Raw genomic sequence first — 19,013 nt, forward strand, 5'->3', positions numbered from 1 at the left:
ACTGCTGGTTTTGGGTTGGTCAGTAGTCGAAAGGTACACACATTCTAAGATGTTTTGGGTTATTTTTTACGCAATTTCTCTGTGTGAGTGTGTGCGTCTTGGAAACTGTCTCGTAATGAAAGGAATGTTGCTCGAAGGTCGAACGGAGGAAAGGAATGAAGGGTATGTTTTGTATCGAACGTTAAAGCAATAAAATCTTCAAAGCCAAATTCAACAAATTCAAATATCTGAAAATTCTTTAAAATGTCTATTCTGGCTACTGAAAGTGTCCATCACACATGTAACATAGTCCTGGGACGTCAAGCACGATAACATTCAGTAATGATAAATTAAAACACCGGTTATTAGGATTGAAAATAGAACTCGTTGTATACTAGCGAGAAAAAAGGCGTGTGAAATTTAATACCAAACCAACGTGTTGATTTGATAAATTATACAGCCATATTCACACTGTCACAACTGACTGACTGACTGACGGACTGGCTAATGAAGGCGTTAAGCCAAATGTCAACCATGTCCGGGTCGATTGAAACTCACCGGTTGAAGTTAAATAAACCAGACCTCTCTGACCGTGAGATACACACACGTGCGCGCACGGCACAGTTCGCTTGGCATTCCTGCACTTCACAAAATCACGGCTCTACCCCATCGACCACAACAGTTTCAGCTGATATTTTACTTCCTTTGCAGGGAAAGCGAACTCCAACACATTCATCCGCACACCGGTGGCTATCAAACTGTCGCCTTCAATGACTTGTCTCCTCTGACCGAGAACTTGACCCAATAAGAATGGATCTGTGTTAGTACGTGGCGGAGTTGTAGTTGATTGTAGAAGTGTCCTCATAAAGGCTATTATTTTACTACAACAGCTTTTATTACAAAATAGTCGAAGACTCAAATAATTTACAAAAATGTTAAATAAAATAAAAAATAAATTTGGACATACTCAGCCTCAGCAGAGTAGATTGTTCCGCGTTTGAGGGGCAAGAATAACGTTAAATTCGAAGCATGGGAAACTATTTTAATTAACATTTTTGTCTTTTTCCCATTTGCCATTTTAACCTTCCGAAATAGAGGAAGTTTTTGGCGATAAAAAGGAATGAAAAGAACAAAAAATGCGATGTATTAATTGGTTTTGTGCGTGGAATTTCTCATTTTAATCCTGTGTTGCTTATGCCTTGAACTAACATTAACGCAAAACATGTAGAGCAAAATAAAACATTAAGAGAGTTTCCAAAAATTATATTTTCACTTATTTGTACTTAGAATTAAGGCACATGAGCGCTTAAACTGCGACACAAGACAAACACAAGCGGTGGAATAAAAAATCGAAAGAAATGTTTACAACTCGCTAAAAACGAATACATTAACCGGTCGGGGTTTTCTTGGGTCACAGCAAAAATACAAACCACACCTTTATTGTTATTCGACAAACCTCGGATTTGAGCGCCGGAGTTGGTCGAAAACCGAGATTTATGTTGATGTATGGAAATCAAAAGGCTTTACACACTTTTGCAAACACTCATGCTCAACGCTTCTTGTTGGGATGTACCACTTTTGTATTCCAAAAAGCAGATATGTAGATAATGCGACGAAAGGTCGACTTTGAAGTGAAGAAAATTCTAACTTCTAGACAAAAACAATCGGTGATTTTGGCGAACACCTTTTTTGCAACCGTGGCTTAATCGCTTACTTAAGCATGTTTGTTTGTGAGATTTATTTGTTGCTTGCCAAAACTTCTGCCTGCCAATCTATCTTTAGACATCAATTGGAAGATCCAGCCCTGCCCACCAAACTCAACGCAATACATATTAAACCTGTCCGAAGAAACTTCTGGATATCTTTGCACGCAACAACATACCAAAACCATCGCCACAGAATCACGAACAACACAGAGACGACACAACAAACCGCAAAAAGACGGCTTAGCTTGGTAAGAACGAATTCGTTTTTATCCTCTCCGGTTATTCTCCTTGCTACTTCTTAGTTCTTGGTTAGAGTTACATGAGACCATTGCAGAAGCTGCAGCCGAGCAAGAGCAGCTTAAATTGCAATGTTTCAATGCATCATTGAAATTGAATGCACAAAAAACCCGGTACCGAATGCTCTTTTGGAACCACAAAGCTAAGCGTTACTACAATGCACACACAACACACACAAGGGTAAAGACTGAGCGAGAGAAAAGATACGAAGGAAAGGCGTAAAGCAAATTCTTTCTAGCTTGGAATCAGCTATGTACGATTCTTGATTCACTTTCAACCGACACGCAAAGCTCGCGGGCGCTCCTTTGAAAAGCATTGTTTTGGCTTTACCTTTTAAAGCAACAAAGTTGTACAACTTCACTAAGGAGAGGTTTTGTTTGTGCCCGAGAAAAGACGGATAGAGAAGTCATAATTCTTTTTCGTTCTCTACACAGAAAGTCTTCATGTTCATTTTAGAAAGAATGAAAAAGATTTGTACAAAACATTTACAGATTGATAGCATGCCTTCCTACAGGAATATTTGCTACACATTAAATTATGTATAATTACACATGCATTAATTGTCTTTTATTATAGATAATTAATGCATACAATAGAGTTTTCAATTAGGACGCAATTAAAAAAAATTCTATAGTTGACATAATACTTCGTGAGTTCTAGCATTACGTACAGCTGTCAAAACTCAATTATAAGCAGAGTTTGATACAGTCGTAAACTAATAGCATTAATTTCAATCATCTCTTTCAGCCTTCTTGTATTACGGTACCATGCTTCTGTAATAATAACACAATTAATTACTAATGAACCACTAGGGACATGTTCAGTTCGGGATGAACTCCGCATAAGACATCCTCCTCCCGTCCATGCCAACCAAATTATGTTACCAGCAAATGATGTCATCGTCAACTGGAACCTTTGTGTGCTGTGTTTGTGAAAAGCGAACATACACGTATGTAGCACAGCTGGGCTCTGATGGTATTTTCTGTGTCGCAAAACCACGGCAATGCATGTAAGGGGCCCATGGGTTGTGTGTGACTTAAAGACAGTGTGTGCGCGCAATGATATGCAGCCATCCATACCGTTCCCGAGATCGAGACGGGAATGTTATGCTAATGGAACCACCATTAGCATAAGCGGCGGGTTCCGTGTGTTTCTTTTCTTTCGCCAAACAGGAAAGCCGTCGGACCGGCCACCCGGCGGTTTGGTGGTTTGTTGTCATCATGAAGTAAAGTAAATTCGAAACATCGCGTCGTCTGCGGCCCTCTCCACAGCACATTAGGCAGAAGAACCCATTCCAGCCCATCCATAGAGGGAGGTGGAATTATAAGATCAAAGGGACATTATGTTTTTAAAATAAGGAAAGAAAACAAGAAGTGTAATTATTATTTTTGGTTGTTTATTGATATGTATAGCGACAAATAATTTACTAAGTTAAGTTCATAAAAAGTAGGTTTGTTTAAAAATCGAACACAATAGCAAGGTTTGTTGTACAGATAAATCGAATGTGGACCAAACAAACTCAAAAACATAATCCTCACCATGGCACACGTCCCATATCATGGATGCCAGCAGGAGTATACCTTCGTCACAGCTACTTGATGCACAGGAAGGCACACATTACAAATTACTGCTCACAGCTCAAATGTCAAAAAACGCGCGTCGCTCGCTCAAACCGTAGCAAAACCATTGCTTCACAAACTGCCTCCTGTCCAACAAGGCGCAACCTTGTATGCACACCGGAGCTGATGGTAAGAGAAGCGAACATAGTTTCTATCGTACCGAAGACAAACTAAGCAACGAGCGTACCTTCACAATTTGCAGCACACCAAAGCTCGTTAGTAGCTGGAACTATCTTCTCCACATCCTCCTCCGCTTTCTCATCACATCATTACCCTACCAACATTTCGGGACGTTTTGATGGGCTTTGGGGGAGGGGACGAAACCCCACCCAGCTAGCAATACCCCGGACAAGTCACGAACGAGCTCACGTTTTTGCACGCCGAAAAACCCATGCTGCTGCTGCTGCTGCAATGTTGATGATGATGGGACCGATGGCGGTATACGTTCAGTGTGTTTCTTTGCCCGCGTTTGAACAACTCCGACGCTGCTGAGCTGCTGCTGCTGCCCATGACGCAACATCATCTCACCATCGTCGTCATTGGGAGCTTCCAGCCCGCTCGGGGCGAAATAAATTGCATTTTGCAACGAGCACAACAGCGGGGCAAAGTAATGTTGCGGTTTTTGCGCCATTGAAGCGCAAACGGGGGAGGAGAAAACAAAATAAATAAAGCATACGGGCAGCATCGTATAGCGCAACACAGCCGAACGAAAGGACGGAAAGGAAGCCTTTGAAAGCACGATTTCGCTCTGATTGAAATTCGAATCGTGTGTGCGTGTGGACTGACTGGGAGGGGGTGCGCGGTGGTGGTGTTTTTCATCTGAATGTTCTTCCCCCCTTGGAGGCAATAGCAACATGAGAGAGCAGCCAGAAGACGAAAGGGTGGGGGGGGGAGGTTTGTTACAAAGCTAATGCCATTCGGTGGATTTTCCCGCCCAAATGTTGAAAATCCCCCGGTGCGATTTCATCTCGATCGTGAACATGCACACATACACACACACGCTTATTGAAATGTTTGACGCCCCCTTTTTGCCAGAGCATTTCTTAGCTGGGAGGGGTGAAATTGGATTCAGAAGATGTGTGTGTGTGGTCGTGTTATGCAGCTAAGCGTACTTTAGAGTCATCAATTTTATTTACTTTATTTATTGGTGACAGTTTTAGCTACTTGATACAGTAATTATTAAATATAATAATTAAGTAAACTCTTAATATACTAAAAAAATGACTGAAAGTTTCTATTCTTCTCTCAAATGCAATACTGGAAAACTAGTTCCTCCGCCTCCGTCAACATTCAATCAAACGTCAATCGAAATGAATTAAAAAGAAGTCGATTGCATTTTTTATTAACTCCTCCACCACCACCAATTCTCGAGCCACCCCTACCCACAATACTTGATCACCAAAAAGGCGCGGGATTGATTGGGAGGCAGAGTGGTGAGTTATGAGCTTCGATGCATGACAACAGGCCATCACCACCATCAGTCCCCCTCCCACCCCCGTCAACATCATCTATCTTCCATCACCATCTCCCCACACTGCCACCGAAAGCGACAACAAGAATGCAAAAATGTATGCTCGCGCGAAAGAGCACACACTATCGTCGAAGCGCACTGCATAATACAAGACCCTCTTCTCTTCTCTCTCATACAAACACATACACATAGAGATGTACATACATGCAAGCCCCGGGAAGTTGCGCACGGATCATGCGCAGAGCGCATGGGGTCGACCCTACGCAGCAGCACCGAGCAAAACGGGAGTGGTGAGAGAGTGGTGAAAAAAGAGTGGTGAGTGGAAAGAACATTGCTCGCACACAACGGCAACGCAGCACGCGTGTACGAAGCGTGTACGAATACGCGCTGCTGTGTATACGCTTATATTAACACGAAATACACAGGAAAGCGTATGCTTATGTGTTGTATAGCTCAGGCATATCTTTTTCGAGTCGTGTGTGTTGGTGTTTCCCATTTTTTTTTCTTTTCCGATTAAAATTGAGCCGGCTTTATTTCTCACATGCATATACATAGCCGCACACACACGCGCGCGCGCATCCATCAGCCATGGGGGATTTTTCCACCACCATGGATGGTCACGAGTGTTGAGCGTTTTTGAAAACAGCCCACAGGGAACGGCAAAGAAAGATTACAGGAACACGAATAAAGGCCATTTATCACGACCACGCTAATCAGTCTGGCACCATTTGCTAAGCAGCCTAATGACCTATAATGAAATGTTTCTAGAAAGCGCTTCCATATTACAAATATAGATAATACATAGGCAACAGCGCGTCATTAGAAACTCTAAATTGACCTAGAAAAATATCATATTTGAATGCAGTCAATTAACATCAAACGAAACGACTAAATATTCCCGCTTAAATTCTACAAAGCGAAACTAACGCTGTCGGCGTGTATGTGTGAGTTTTTGATTTCAAAGCCTCAACACAGGGTGACTCAAACGGAGAAAAAAATTACGCCGTAGGCTAATGATGATGATGTGGTTATATACATAGCTCTCGAGCGGAGCTAACACTGTACCCACACATATATACATCCCATCCGCATGTAATACGAACAGCGTCTTTTCTCTTGCTCTTTCCTCGCTGCCTAGTATTGATATCTCTCTTGTGCGCGCTGTGCTGCGCTACAACACACATACACATGCACAGCTTATTGATTCTGCTAACCTTTTTCACCACACCACCAAAGCCGCCATATTGGATTTTGCTCGAACAGCAAGCGAAAATTTCGCTTCTACAAGCATTTTGCGTAGCGCTACTATGCAGAAAAGTAGATTTTTACAAATATTTTCAATATTTAAATAGCGTCCAACTGTTGTTAAAACGGGACGACCAGCAGAAACACGATTTGTGGTGACTTTTTCACTGCAGAAAGACGCTACAGCACGCACCGAGAGCTAGCGCGCTAACACGCCTCGGATGGTGACGCAATCGAAAAACTCGCACGGCCGCGTCGTCGTCGGGCCATTTCGAGGTCGATTCGTTTGATTATGCAAGAAGGTGGGCTCACTTATTAATGTTGTAGCTTGTAGCTACGGTGAAAAATTCACCAACGGCTTTTCTTCCATCGTGCGCCATGATGGAGTTGACCTTTGGTAGATTTCTTTTTTTTTTTGTGATTTTGTAGCAGAATCCACCACCTTTTTTCGGACAGAAGCTCTAATTAGGCCTTTCCTGTCTGTGTGTTAAAATGTTAGATTAGCGCTTTCCGTTCGGCTTCTGCAGAGGCCTCCTCTCGTAGAGAGCTTCTTGGTGGGATCGATCCCCCGGCTACGGTGATGCAATCTCCAATGACGCCAACCAGCGCCAAGGAACGCAAAAGGTGATTCTCCCCGTTGCTAAGCACACTGCCGAACACACCAAAGAGTCTGTGATTGATGGACCCTGGTGCTAACCCTCTGCTACTGTATTTTATTGCTACTTCCAGCACTCCGATCTGTGTCTCTGAACACTCTCCAAGGTAACACATTAACCAGGAGTACTAATCCAAGGGGTATAGGTCTGGTACCAGTATCCCGCGCGCATTCAACTTTGACTCGCAACGTTCAATGTGTCGTTGCCCTAACTCAATATCCAATTCCTGTCCTAATCACAGAGCTACAGACGCAACACTTTCTAGAGGAGCAGTAGCAGCACGAACCGACACGATGGACAGCTAGCAGACAACAACAACAGCAAGAATCACACCGTACCAAGCAGCAGCAGCAAAAGAAACGTGCCGCGCCGGTGTGTATGGGTAGTCCCCAAACCAACCCGCTTTTGGACGAGGCTACTACGACGACTTGTTCCCAGACCTTCCCCGCGATCTTCACACACTACAAGCAGCAGCAGCAACACACACGCCTCTCTATACACATGCACTTGCTGTGTTCGAGAGATGTTGCTGACGGTATTGGGATTGTGATGCCGAATGAGATACAAGGGGGAAATGAGAAGCGCGTGTAAGGGTGCTTTTCAGCGTGTTGGGGCACTATACACATATACGCACGCAGCACGCTCTCTTCTGCGTGTGCCAAAACACACGGCTCCACCATACAGCAGGTCCGAGAAGGAGGGGCCTCTTGCTGCTGCTGCTGCTGCTTTGTGATTTAAAGTGCGCGCATACCAACACCCAACAAGCCTCGGAGCGCACCACCTTCCACACCCCATACCATCTACCCAAACACCCCTTTGCGTGAAAACAAACACAACCTGTTTCCAAAACAAAAACAAACTCTAGATACACACACACACACACGCGCACGCACGTTACACGTTTTGTGCCTATCTGTGCCACACACCTACCGAAACCACGGGGCCGGACCAGTTGGATCGGTATAAAAACCAACACACACCCCCTCCTCTCCCACTCCTTCCTAAAAGCCCAGTTTTCTATTCACTGTGTGCATTTTCCTCCTCCAACACATCATTAACCGAGCAAGGTGCAGACACACACAAACCCACAAAAGTACACACTTATCCACCGAAACGATGCATACCACTGTCGACATACCGAAACATACACACACACACGCACACGCGCGGAAATGGAATGTTTCCAAAAACATCGAACACAGAAGGGAAGTGAAGATAGAAGGGGGCCTACAGGCACAAGAAGTATTATTACACACCCCACAGTTGGAAAATAAATGCCCAAATTTAAAGCACTACCTTCAATGTACACTCACACACACATACACTGGTTTTAGTGAGTGTGAGTTGCAGGGTGAGGACAACACGCCGGAAAGGAATCCTTCACCACCATCAGGATCTCCTCCAATACACAGTCGCGCGCGCACACACTCGTGTATCCCTCTCCCTCTTGTGGACATACCAGCAGAGGCAGCAGTACCAGCAGCAGGCAAGTGTGGAAGTGTGTGCGCGCAAGGCACAGGAGAACAGAGCGCAAGTGTGTCCTTTTTTGCTGTTGTGTATGTTTTGTGTCTCCCCGCTGTCATCGTCCTGTAGTGGTGGTGCTGTACACCACCTCGTCATGCCAATGTACACCGGTAGTGCCGGAGCAGAGGGCCGCCAGCCTGTGTGTGTCGTTGCTTGTTGAGAGGATACACACAAGAATCGTATTTACAGAAACTTTGAGCCTATCATACTTGGGCATCATTTCTACCTTGCAATTGCTTTACAAGGACCTTTCTAGACCTTTCTTCAAAACGTTAGCAAAGTGTATTGAGGATGGCAGACGAACCATACAGCATTGTAAAATGACAAACTTGATGTCCTGTCGGAGGTAATTCGTTGATGTTCTCAGAGGATTTGCGGTTTTTCAACAGTTTTTGATAATTCTTCATTTTCCCAAATATCCCAAGCTATCTCTAACGATACATTTTCAATGACTATACGCTCTATACTCTAACAAGCTTTACTCGAGTTCGTTATTTCGGTGTACGTACACCATATTAGCAGGCTAGATGTTAAGAACTTCGTAATTAATCACGTAGCAGGGATCATCACAACGTAGAAGTAGAATACCTTCGACCTCTATCCTCAATAGACCATGATCGTAAGCTTGATTTCCAATCCGCAAAATCCCTTATTTCAACACCGCTGAACTGTGGGACGAACATAGTCGGAGCAATCAATGACAGGACCATTCGAGTCTCCATTGATACTGTTGGCTCTAGAGAGGGTGAAACCACCCCCACAACTCCGTAGTCAGAGAATTAAACCTACGACGACTTTAAACTAGGAACACTGCTCTCTGAATAGTACAACAACAAAGGGACACCGCACACTGCACCGTTTAAAAAGCTCTCGTACGACTACTCTATGAAGATGGTAATCAAAACAAACAGCGCAAAAAGCACCGTCTTTCTACGAACACTAGAAAGCATAAGCGAAGCCAAACGCAAAAACATCTGATCTGGGAAGCGTACATCACACACCACACACAGAGGCACCACCCATCACAACACCACACATTATCGGTGTGATCACCACACACCACCCGCAGAGAGCGCAAATTATACACACGCGCGTGTGACCGTGTGTAACACACACACACACACACACATCCGCCATCCATCCCCCTTCTTTATGACTTGTCGATTGCTCTGGTGGTGGTGAGGAAAACGTCAATCACTGGTGGTGGTGGTGAAGGTGGTGAAAATAGTACAAGCAAAAACCATCCACCGACACCACCGGGAGCAGATCTAGGAGAAATCCACACACCAAAGCCCCGAAGAAAACCCTAACGTGGGCACATCATAGATACACACACACTGATTCACACAGTGACACACACGCACGCATCAGCGCTGTGAGGGCCAAGAAAAGCATGGTCGGTCGGGTAGTTTTTGGTGGTGGTGGGTTGTATCAACACCACGCGGTGGCGGCGTCGTCGTCTCGCGTCGGCAACGAAAACAAACTCCACCACACACCACGCACATATATCCAGTGTGACACAGGAGAGTAAAGGGCAAACCACCCAACCACCAAGGGTAACAGAGAGGGAAGAATGATGGTTATGCGGCGCACTATGCTACTGCTAGTATGTTGCAACACACCAGAACGGCAGTTTCCTTCTGCCAGTCGTCGTCGTCGAGCGTCATAATTCCAATACATTTCCACTCTCCGGTTTGGAGCGCTGGAGTTGAGCGAACGAAAGGGGAGAAGTGGGATAATATTATGGTGGTGGTATAAATAGGACTCCAACTATGCTCCCTTTTGGCTCCGGGTATGATTTTATGCTGTACCTTTCGTTGCTTTTTTTGGCTTGCACAAAATGTGTCGTATACGCACAACAGAGGAGCCAACGCACACAGCAACGCAAGTAATGCTGGGAGGAATAATGGTGTGAGCAACAGAGAGAGGCAGCAACTACCACCAGTAACCACTCCAGCACAGCGCATAATGTTATGAGGAACTGTGAATGGGGAAGGAAAGGCACATTCCGGCAGGATATACGTGCTTTGGGCCGTTTTTCATGGTCTTGGTGGAATGTAGCTCTGTAGCTAAAAAAAAGGGGAGAGGAGGCAAAGAATAAGCATCAGGTGGATGAATGAAATCATTTGAAAAAGAATGTACATGAAACTTGAATCTAGTAAAAGCGTTGGAAAAATAATCAAATCCTTGGGGGTGAGGTCAGCCAAGGAGGAGGCAACTTTGAAGACTAAAATTAGATGTTTGGATTTTAAAACATATGATCAGAGATGTATTCTTTAAGGTTGATTAATAGGACACTCCAATCTAGCATTCATATTGACAATTCTTCCACAAATATTCTTCTCTAGCATGTTTTAGATTGCTTGAACCCGTAGCTACGAGAATTAGGTAAGCACTGGACCAATTAAACCACCATTTAACATCACCTTTCCCAACTGGGCCGATGGTCGAATGGTAAGTGTTCTGTCTCCAACAAGACAGGTAGTGGAACGATTCTCATCTCCGATGTGAAAAGTATACCATTGGGAATTTAATTTAGAAAGGCATATAATTTTCTGGTGTTGTGTGCATATAATGTGTATGTGTGCTGCAGATCATTTCAATGATATAATATGATGGTCTGCATTATTGAAGCTACGAAAATGAAGCCCATCTTGATTGATAGAAAACAGAGAACAAGTCCTGTGTTTAACAAAGAGAGTTCACTTCTAACCCTTTTTAGGATAAAGGACTTAGCTTTGCATGTATTATTTTCTACCTCTTACATACATTGAGGATCTATTTGTTGAGGACTTTTTCGAAGCTTCTTCATCAAATTAAGTTAAATTCTCATTCCAGACATGCCTTTTGAATATATATAGATTGAATAATCTTGATTCTGGGAAAGAAAACATTTACACAAAGTTTTGTAATAAGCTTTTCTTTAAACCCGGACCACGTAAACACGGCGTGTACTGACCAAGAATGGTCGACGGACCACTGGTTCCACAGGCTTGTGATGTCTAACTTTACATTTACTCTTAGCGGTATTACTCTCCATTACATCATGGCAACTCCTGGGGGAAGTGTGATGAATTTGGGCCTTTCAGACAACTTTGTTTTACAGAAAAACGTGTATGAGAGTTTTCCAACCACCTTCACCTTTGAGGTGTCATCTGTCTTGCATCATTCTTCCACTTCAAAACGTCAGTCAGTCCAGTCATTTTTCATTCATTTTGTCAACCTTCAAAATAGTTTTGTCGGGATGTAAGTTGTCATAGATTATGGAGTACGTAAATGTGTATACAATAAAACAAAATTCTGAAAGCAATCATTGAACGTTTAAACATGAGATATCTTTAAATCACAATAAAAAATGAAATAGAAAAAAGGAACAAAAACCAAATATCTATCCACATGTCTGCAACTAGACTAGACTAGAGAGAGGAGAAACAATTGCATTCAGCTACAGCAAATGGTGAAAATATGATGAAGCGCATATCCCCCCCCCTCCCCACCTCTCACTCTCATGAGAGATCATTACACGTACCGTCGTTGTTCCATCGCCCACGGTGTAGTTGATGTTTGGGCTGATCTCCACCACCGAGTCCGGGCGCGGGTTCTCCGTAAAGCCCCAGGTGTAGTTAAAGCTGGCCGGTGCGTTCGTCTGCGCTGCACACATTTTGGCGCGAGTTGTTTCTTTCTAGTTGTTCCTTCTTAACTTGTACCAATAACGGCAACCCCCGGCCGGGAGTGCTGTGGGGGGGTAAGGAGTGGATGACAACAAGAGGCGCCTGTTGCCCCTTATCAAACCGCCTGCGTGGTGTATGTTTGTGTGCGGCACACACTCCCTGGCACTGCAATCTGCCTCACACACGGTACACACTGGCACTGCACAAATTGGCTCACAAAAACCTTCCACAACACCACACGACGAACACACACACACACACACTTTCTGGCGGCTATCGCTGCTGTTGGCGCCAACGACCCCGTATCGGTACAAAAAAAAAACCGGGCACTAGATACGCGAAGAGGGGGGTTGGTTGGTTGTGTGCTAAATATTTCACTTTCTTACAGAACTTTACAATCGTTTGCCTTCCCTCGCTGTTGCTGCTGCTAACACACTTATTCCATTGTAAAAATGTTACGTTTTTTTTTGTTTTTGTTGTTTGCGCTACACTTCCGCCGACGGAAACGTTACTGCCAACGGGTTTGGCATTTAGCAAACGGTGTGCGATGATTGTACGGCAATCATACAACTTCCGTTCGACGGTTTAACCACCCCGACCAGTCACCGACTGTCCTGGGACACACTCGAGCGATTAAGAAATCTTCTGGGCGGGAGGTGGGGCGGGGGGACACGCACACGATTTTTGTCGATTTTCGCTTCACCATCCGATAAAACACGATCCATTCACAAATGTATGCACTGGTGTTGTGGATGCCGCCTAAAAAAGAGAGAAAATGAAGTGAATGAAGTTAAATTATTTAATTGTCGTATGAAGCGTTTAGCTTGTCACATTATCACAAGAAACAGGCAGCTAAGTTCTCGATTTATTGTGACATTTAACGGTATTTTGCTACTCCACGCCACAACAATTCAAAGACAGTAGTATGCCACTATTATGCGATAATGTGATGGGCATGTTTTGGAGGAGGGAAATTTTAAATTTGAAGGAGTAGGGGCAGGAAAATTAAGGATTTTGCCTTGCTTTTTTTCTTAAAGTTTTTTTTAAAAACGACACTTCAATTCGAGTTGTTGTTTTAAACATTTCAATGTCGAATTTTTCAAAAAAGACATTGGTTGGAAAATTATCAAATGTCGGCTGGATGAGAATGTTTTTTTAAATTATTTTTATTATTATTATTATTATTAGTATTATTATTATTATTATTGTTTTTTTTTAACCAAAACTGTCCCAACACCCTTGTACACAATATGTTTTAAATTATTTAAATTAAACGCCATTTAATACGACTCATTCCAAATTTGTGAGTCAGAAGCAAGTTTTGCGTAATCCATCGACATGAAAAAAAAGGAACAGAGCGGCAAACTAGCTTAGCAAACGTGCCAGAGCCACTTGTTAAAATCGTGCATGTTTGTTTACATTCGAGAATAATGCACACCGGGTATACATACACACACACACAGCATGTGTACGCTGCTGTGTAATAAAAAAATAAAGGTAAACATTTCTCTGCTACACACTTGCAAACACACTACCCACCGACCGCCTTGTTCTTTCACCCAAACATAGCAAAACTCCATGATTTGCGTGAGCGCTCCCTCCCCCCATTGAACCAACTGAACGACGCGCACAGATACACAACACAGCAACAGAGCATTGGCGCGTAAGCATGGATATATGTTGGTTGGTTCTACTACCAACATTCCGCCAGCAGAGGAGCGCGGCAAAAGCTGCACGTGTGCAGAGCACTCGAAGAGGAGTGTGTGTGTGTGTGTTGCGTGAAGAATGCGCGCACACATCGCCAATGGACGAACGCAGCAGGCGACGCCAATCTGAACCTAAATGAGCGGGTGATGGTGGTGCGCGCACTAATGTTGTGTGATTGTTTCGGCAAACCTTCACCTGCACACCACCGACACCACGGGCGGGGTTTTTCCCGGCCCAAAGCACACACCCACAGAAGTTGGGAAAAATCTAAAACCAAACGAAACCGGACAAAACGTACACACTATCTCTCTCCCGCCGTACACACGTGTTTGGCGGCCTCTTCCTTTCCCTTTCTCGCAGCACACACACACACACACACACACACACACACACACACACACACACACACACACACACACACACATCGCATTGGAGGTGATGGTGTGTCCGTTTTTGCTTCCCTCTTTTCCCAGTGCCCAGTGCCTGCCAAAGGGTGGCTACCACCCCACGCACCCGATGTGTGTGTAAGCCTACACAGGAGACATGGACACACACACACACAAACACACGTGTCTACAGCTACACAAACACACGCACGTACATGTATTTGCCATTCACGCACGTTTTCAAACACACACACACGCACACCTCCATACACACACACACTTTTCACACTGGGGCGCTGAAAAAGCGCGCGAAACTCTTTTGTGTCACGAGTTTTTTTCTACCGCGCACAGCCCAAAACGGCCACGTCGTCGAAAGAAATTATAAAAATAAAGAAAAAAAAACACAGGTGAACACGACACTTTCAGAAACGCGTCACCACACACCTTGGGGCCGCCATTTTATTTTCGTTCCATTCAGCAGCACAGCAACGGCTTCGCTTCTTTCGGCGAACAGGGCCTCACAGGCAGGCCTACTGCTGGTGGTTTGTGCAAACAACGCCAACTGAGTATGCGAGCGAGAGAGAGCAAGCGAGACAGAGAGCGACGAGAGCGTGCGCTTTACTCTGGTAAAACAGGGGCGCACAAACACATTCCGTTTCGATCCAGCCAGGCTTTAAAAGGTGTTAGAATTGAAGAACACAAAAAATGCTTTATGGAAGCAAAGGGAAAAAGGAAACCTTCTACACACAACAGTACGTGCTGCTGCTGTTTGCACTGTGGAGCGAGAGCTCTGAGTTTGAACAGTTTGTGCTGTACGGGGTGACGTGTATGAGCGAGCGAGCGAGCGAGAGAAAACAAGAGCGGCGCACTCGCACTATCTCGCTCGCTTGTAGGCTGCCGCATCGATGGTAAAATGTCACTTTTTGCCTCGCCGGACCGACCACTGTGGATGTGTTACAGCACTGGGGTAAATTCTTTTCCTTCGGGTGTTGTTCTCTATTTTCTCATCAAATGCATGCAACACAGCAAACAAACGCCGCGACGCCCGAAAAAAAAACCGGCCGTACAGAGGCTCCGCTTACGTGCGTTTGTGTGTTGCGTGCACGCGATTTACACAGCAGAGCGTACTGCTTCTAATCTAAAAATCTTTACTCCATTTCACTACGCACCACACAAACACGACGCACGCAACGAGCGTGTGCGTCAAAGCACAAACAAGTGAAGAGGAGGGGGAAACCCCACCAACACAAAAATGGAGAAAATGCTCCACAACAACACACCACACTCGTTCGCTGCTCGCTTGGATGCTGCTGTCAAAACTCGGCTCGAAATGTCAGCCAGAAGAGCGAGACAGAAAACGGGTGTTGAAAATAGAGGGAGAAAGAGAGAGAGAGAGATGGAGACAGGTAAAAGCAGCCACTTCTCATTAAACACACACGCGCATGCATGCACGCACACACACACACATATACACACACGGTGTGCAGCACTACACAAGGATACCCACTTCACACCAAGCCAGCAGCACACAGCGCTGCTGCTGCGAAGAGAGCAGGAAAGGGACGGCCGGGCAAGAGAAATCGAACCACCACCACCACCCTTCGTTACGTGGCCTTTCGCGTGTGTGTTCGTTCGGCGGTGGTTTGTACGCGCTTAGAGGTGTGGTGGTGTATTATTTTCACCCATATCACACGCACTTTACCAATGTGAAGAGTAGCAGCAGCAGCAGCATGAACAAAAAAAATCATCTGACATCTCTCGCACACGCACGAACGAAAATGGCGATGGTGGTGGTGTGGTGGTGATGGTGGTGTTCGATTCCCGCCAGAAAACCGGAACACGGGTCTGTTTTCGACCGAAAAACCTTACAACAAACTCGAAAATAATGAGCAGCTTTTCGGTGTGTGACGCGCGCGTTTGTACTCGCGTGACGCAGCAGTATTGTCTGCCCAGCGAAGCCGCCATGTTTTTTTCCCTTCTGGCTGTGCTGAAGCTGGCTTGGGAAAAAAAAGCTGCTCGGATCCAGAAGCTTCGATGATCAAGGGAGGCTCCACAGAGTGCGGCTTTTGCTTCAATTTTCCATAATTAATGTACACACATAGGCACACAACACGCACACCTTCTTTTGAAAAAGCCACCAACACATCACACGCACGCAAGAAATTGGTGCTGGGCGGGTGTGTGGATGAGGGCAACAACAAAAAAAAAAAAGTAAGCTGAGAAATGCAAACACACTACTCGGGCCCCGTAAAATTACAAAGGGAGAAGGCGAGCGAGCGCGCGCGCGCGCGCGCACACACATCGCTACAGCCGCCGCGTCATACACAGCGCCACAATACCCCAGGGCAAGATGTAAGCAGTGGCGGGAGAAGGGAGCGATGGGACAGTGTGGAGAGGTAGAAGAGGAAAAAAAAGAAACGGAAAGGAAGGCAATGTAGAGGAGAGACACAACACAGCGTACACCACACACAACACACAACCTGATCAGACAGAAGCACTACGAATACTAGGAAGCGCCCTGGCTTTCCTATGTGTCGGAGGCCTTGCTTTCTAAATTAAGAAGGGTGCGCACACACACACACGCATGTGCCGAAGCACACAGGCACACACACACAAAGGTATATGGGCGGGCGTCGAGTGTGTGTGTGCGGTTGGCAGTATGAGTGAGCGAGTTGACTCTGTCGTTATGTACAAGTCCTGCCCCCTTCCAAGCAACCAAATCCCAAAGAGCAAAAGTGTGCGATGCTGGTGTGAGTGCTTCGTTACAGGGTTGTTCTTTAATAAGGAAGTATAGAACTTTTGTGAATAAAAATGTATGAAATCTATAGTCTGAATTAAAATAAATAATTTAATAAATTGTGAAATGTTGAACAAATAAATTAATAATTAAATAATTAAAAATTTTATTATATATCAAACCTGACAGTAAGACCGGTCGTTTTCCAGTGTAAGAAACAAATCAACAGTTGAGAATTGTAAAACTTCCCAAAATGTATCAATTAATAACGTTTTTGCATGAAGCTTGTTCTCAAATATAATTATTCTTTTTCTTATCATAACAGCCTACGCTGTCTTTCCGGCCTATCCAGGTAGTTCCCGAGACAAGCAATACCTCGTATACCCCAAAAAGCCAGCTCGAACTCTATAGCTGATTTGAGGCTGTTTAACGAAAAATCGTTCCGATGTCGTACTTTGTGGCTGATTAAGAGTTAAGACGATACTTTGTAGATCTATGGCGCTTTTTAACAAACACTTGGTACTTTGCGGCTGATTAGCCTGATGTGTATGGTTCACGATGGAACTTGAAGGTTAGTTAAGAAAGTGTACCGAAGATGATTTAAAGCTTTTTAATGCAATCGGTAATAGATAGCTCTTGTCAAAGTGTCAATTGATGAAATGAATATTGTGTGAGGTGATTATGATTTTTTTGTAAACTTTGTAAAATTATGTAAAATTCATTAGCATTTAGAGTTTCAAAATAATAACTAAATAAGATATTCAAAACGAAATTGTTTATATAATCGAAGACGCTAACACGCAAAGAAAAACAATCCCCGACACCTTATGCCACGGGGAAGATACTTAAACGCTATTTAAAAGGCTCACCTGGAGCTTTGATGCTGGTTAACTACTGCAAAAGGCGAATTCAAGCAGCGATCTTTAGCGTACGAAAATTCACTGCTTAAGTAAATTTGGATATTTGGGATAAAAACTACAAAAGTTGAACGAGAATTAAACATAAATTTGCACTTTTTCCTACAATATCCACATATTACCGATGTAACGCTTTAAAAAGCTATGAAGTGCTACCGAACTTGGTAGCACCTTCTTAAAAACACTATTGATTTATCCAAATAATCGCAATATCATTCGAAATAGTACTTGGCAGCACGTCCGATAAAATCGCACTGAATGAGGCACTGCTATTAACCTCAGTCCGTGCTACGGTCCATATGCGGTTTGAACCCATGACGTGCATGTTGCTAAGTCGTGCGAGTTAACTGCCCCAACATTATTGTAGACATTGAGGCATCATTCGAGACAATTTTTTGAACTCCGAGAGCATTGCTTGTGGCTAGTTTTCGCATCTCCTTAACAACGCTAGCGCCCTCTATCGTAAAATCAAAAATGCTGTTTGAAAGGACCGTTGAATACGAAGCATAAAGAAATGTTTTTAGCATGACTCCCGATTTGATATTGAATCTCAATCTCATCCATTAACGCAAATCTGTACGATTTTGATCACTTTAATTTAAGGTGTGTCTGAAATTGAACAAACACAAATCCCCGAGATTGGACAACTGGTTGGCAACTTAACTCAAAGCTAATTCTTTTAAGCAGCTTTTTCTTAATTATCTGAAATTTCTTAATATAACTGAAATAAAATGTATTATTTATGTATTAATCATATAGAGGAATTGAAATAATACAAAATTTACAAAAAAAAATCCTGCAAAAGTTCCTCATTGGAGAAATTATAAACAGTAAAAGTCTTTTGATGCAAAACAATGACTTTCACACCTTCTTGCCAGACAAAAACGCTGATCATCCTAATTGGAGTTCCATGTTTTTTCAGCTAATCTGAATCACGGGTACATTTTGTCACACATTGCAAACTAACAAATCACTCGAACCTACTGAAAACATGTCCCGTTTCACCGGTGCCACAATCGACCCACATCGTCCACATTAATTTCCCCTTCGACATGTCATCGTGATAAAGCCATCGAAACTGCCCAAACGGCTCGGCGA

At 44.0% G+C, this 19,013-nt stretch overlaps 1 protein-coding gene and 1 long non-coding RNA gene across 7 annotated transcripts in view; both read right to left on the bottom strand.

Moving 5' to 3' along the window:
* Positions 1-16,822, bottom strand: part of LOC121600677 (zinc finger protein 189-like) — a 34,147-nt gene extending 17,325 nt beyond the window's left edge. Inside the window, exons 1-2 of one of the 6 annotated variants that reach the window (XM_041929513.1) lie at positions 14,706-14,950; positions 12,027-12,927 (exon numbers count right to left, since the gene is read on the bottom strand). In XM_041929513.1, coding sequence (XP_041785447.1) covers positions 12,027-12,158 — 132 coding nt within the window. In that variant the 5' untranslated portion in view covers positions 12,159-12,927; positions 14,706-14,950. Of the gene's footprint in view, positions 1-12,026; positions 12,928-14,705; positions 14,953-15,430; positions 15,528-16,722 lie in introns of those variants that run through there. The other 5 variants (XM_041929514.1, XM_041929510.1, XM_041929511.1 and 2 more) reach the window with 5 other exon arrangements.
* LOC121600679 lies at positions 3,357-12,001 on the bottom strand. The gene is made up of 2 exons (XR_006005863.1): positions 3,789-12,001; positions 3,357-3,724 (listed from the first exon to the last, which is right to left on the bottom strand). It is a non-coding gene; the product is annotated as an uncharacterized LOC121600679 (long non-coding RNA).
* Positions 16,823-19,013: the final 2,191 nt, after the last annotated feature.

The sequence above is a fragment of the Anopheles merus genome, chromosome 3L (genome assembly GCF_017562075.2).
Source record: "Anopheles merus strain MAF chromosome 3L, AmerM5.1, whole genome shotgun sequence".
NCBI lineage: Eukaryota > Metazoa > Arthropoda > Insecta > Diptera > Culicidae > Anopheles > Anopheles merus.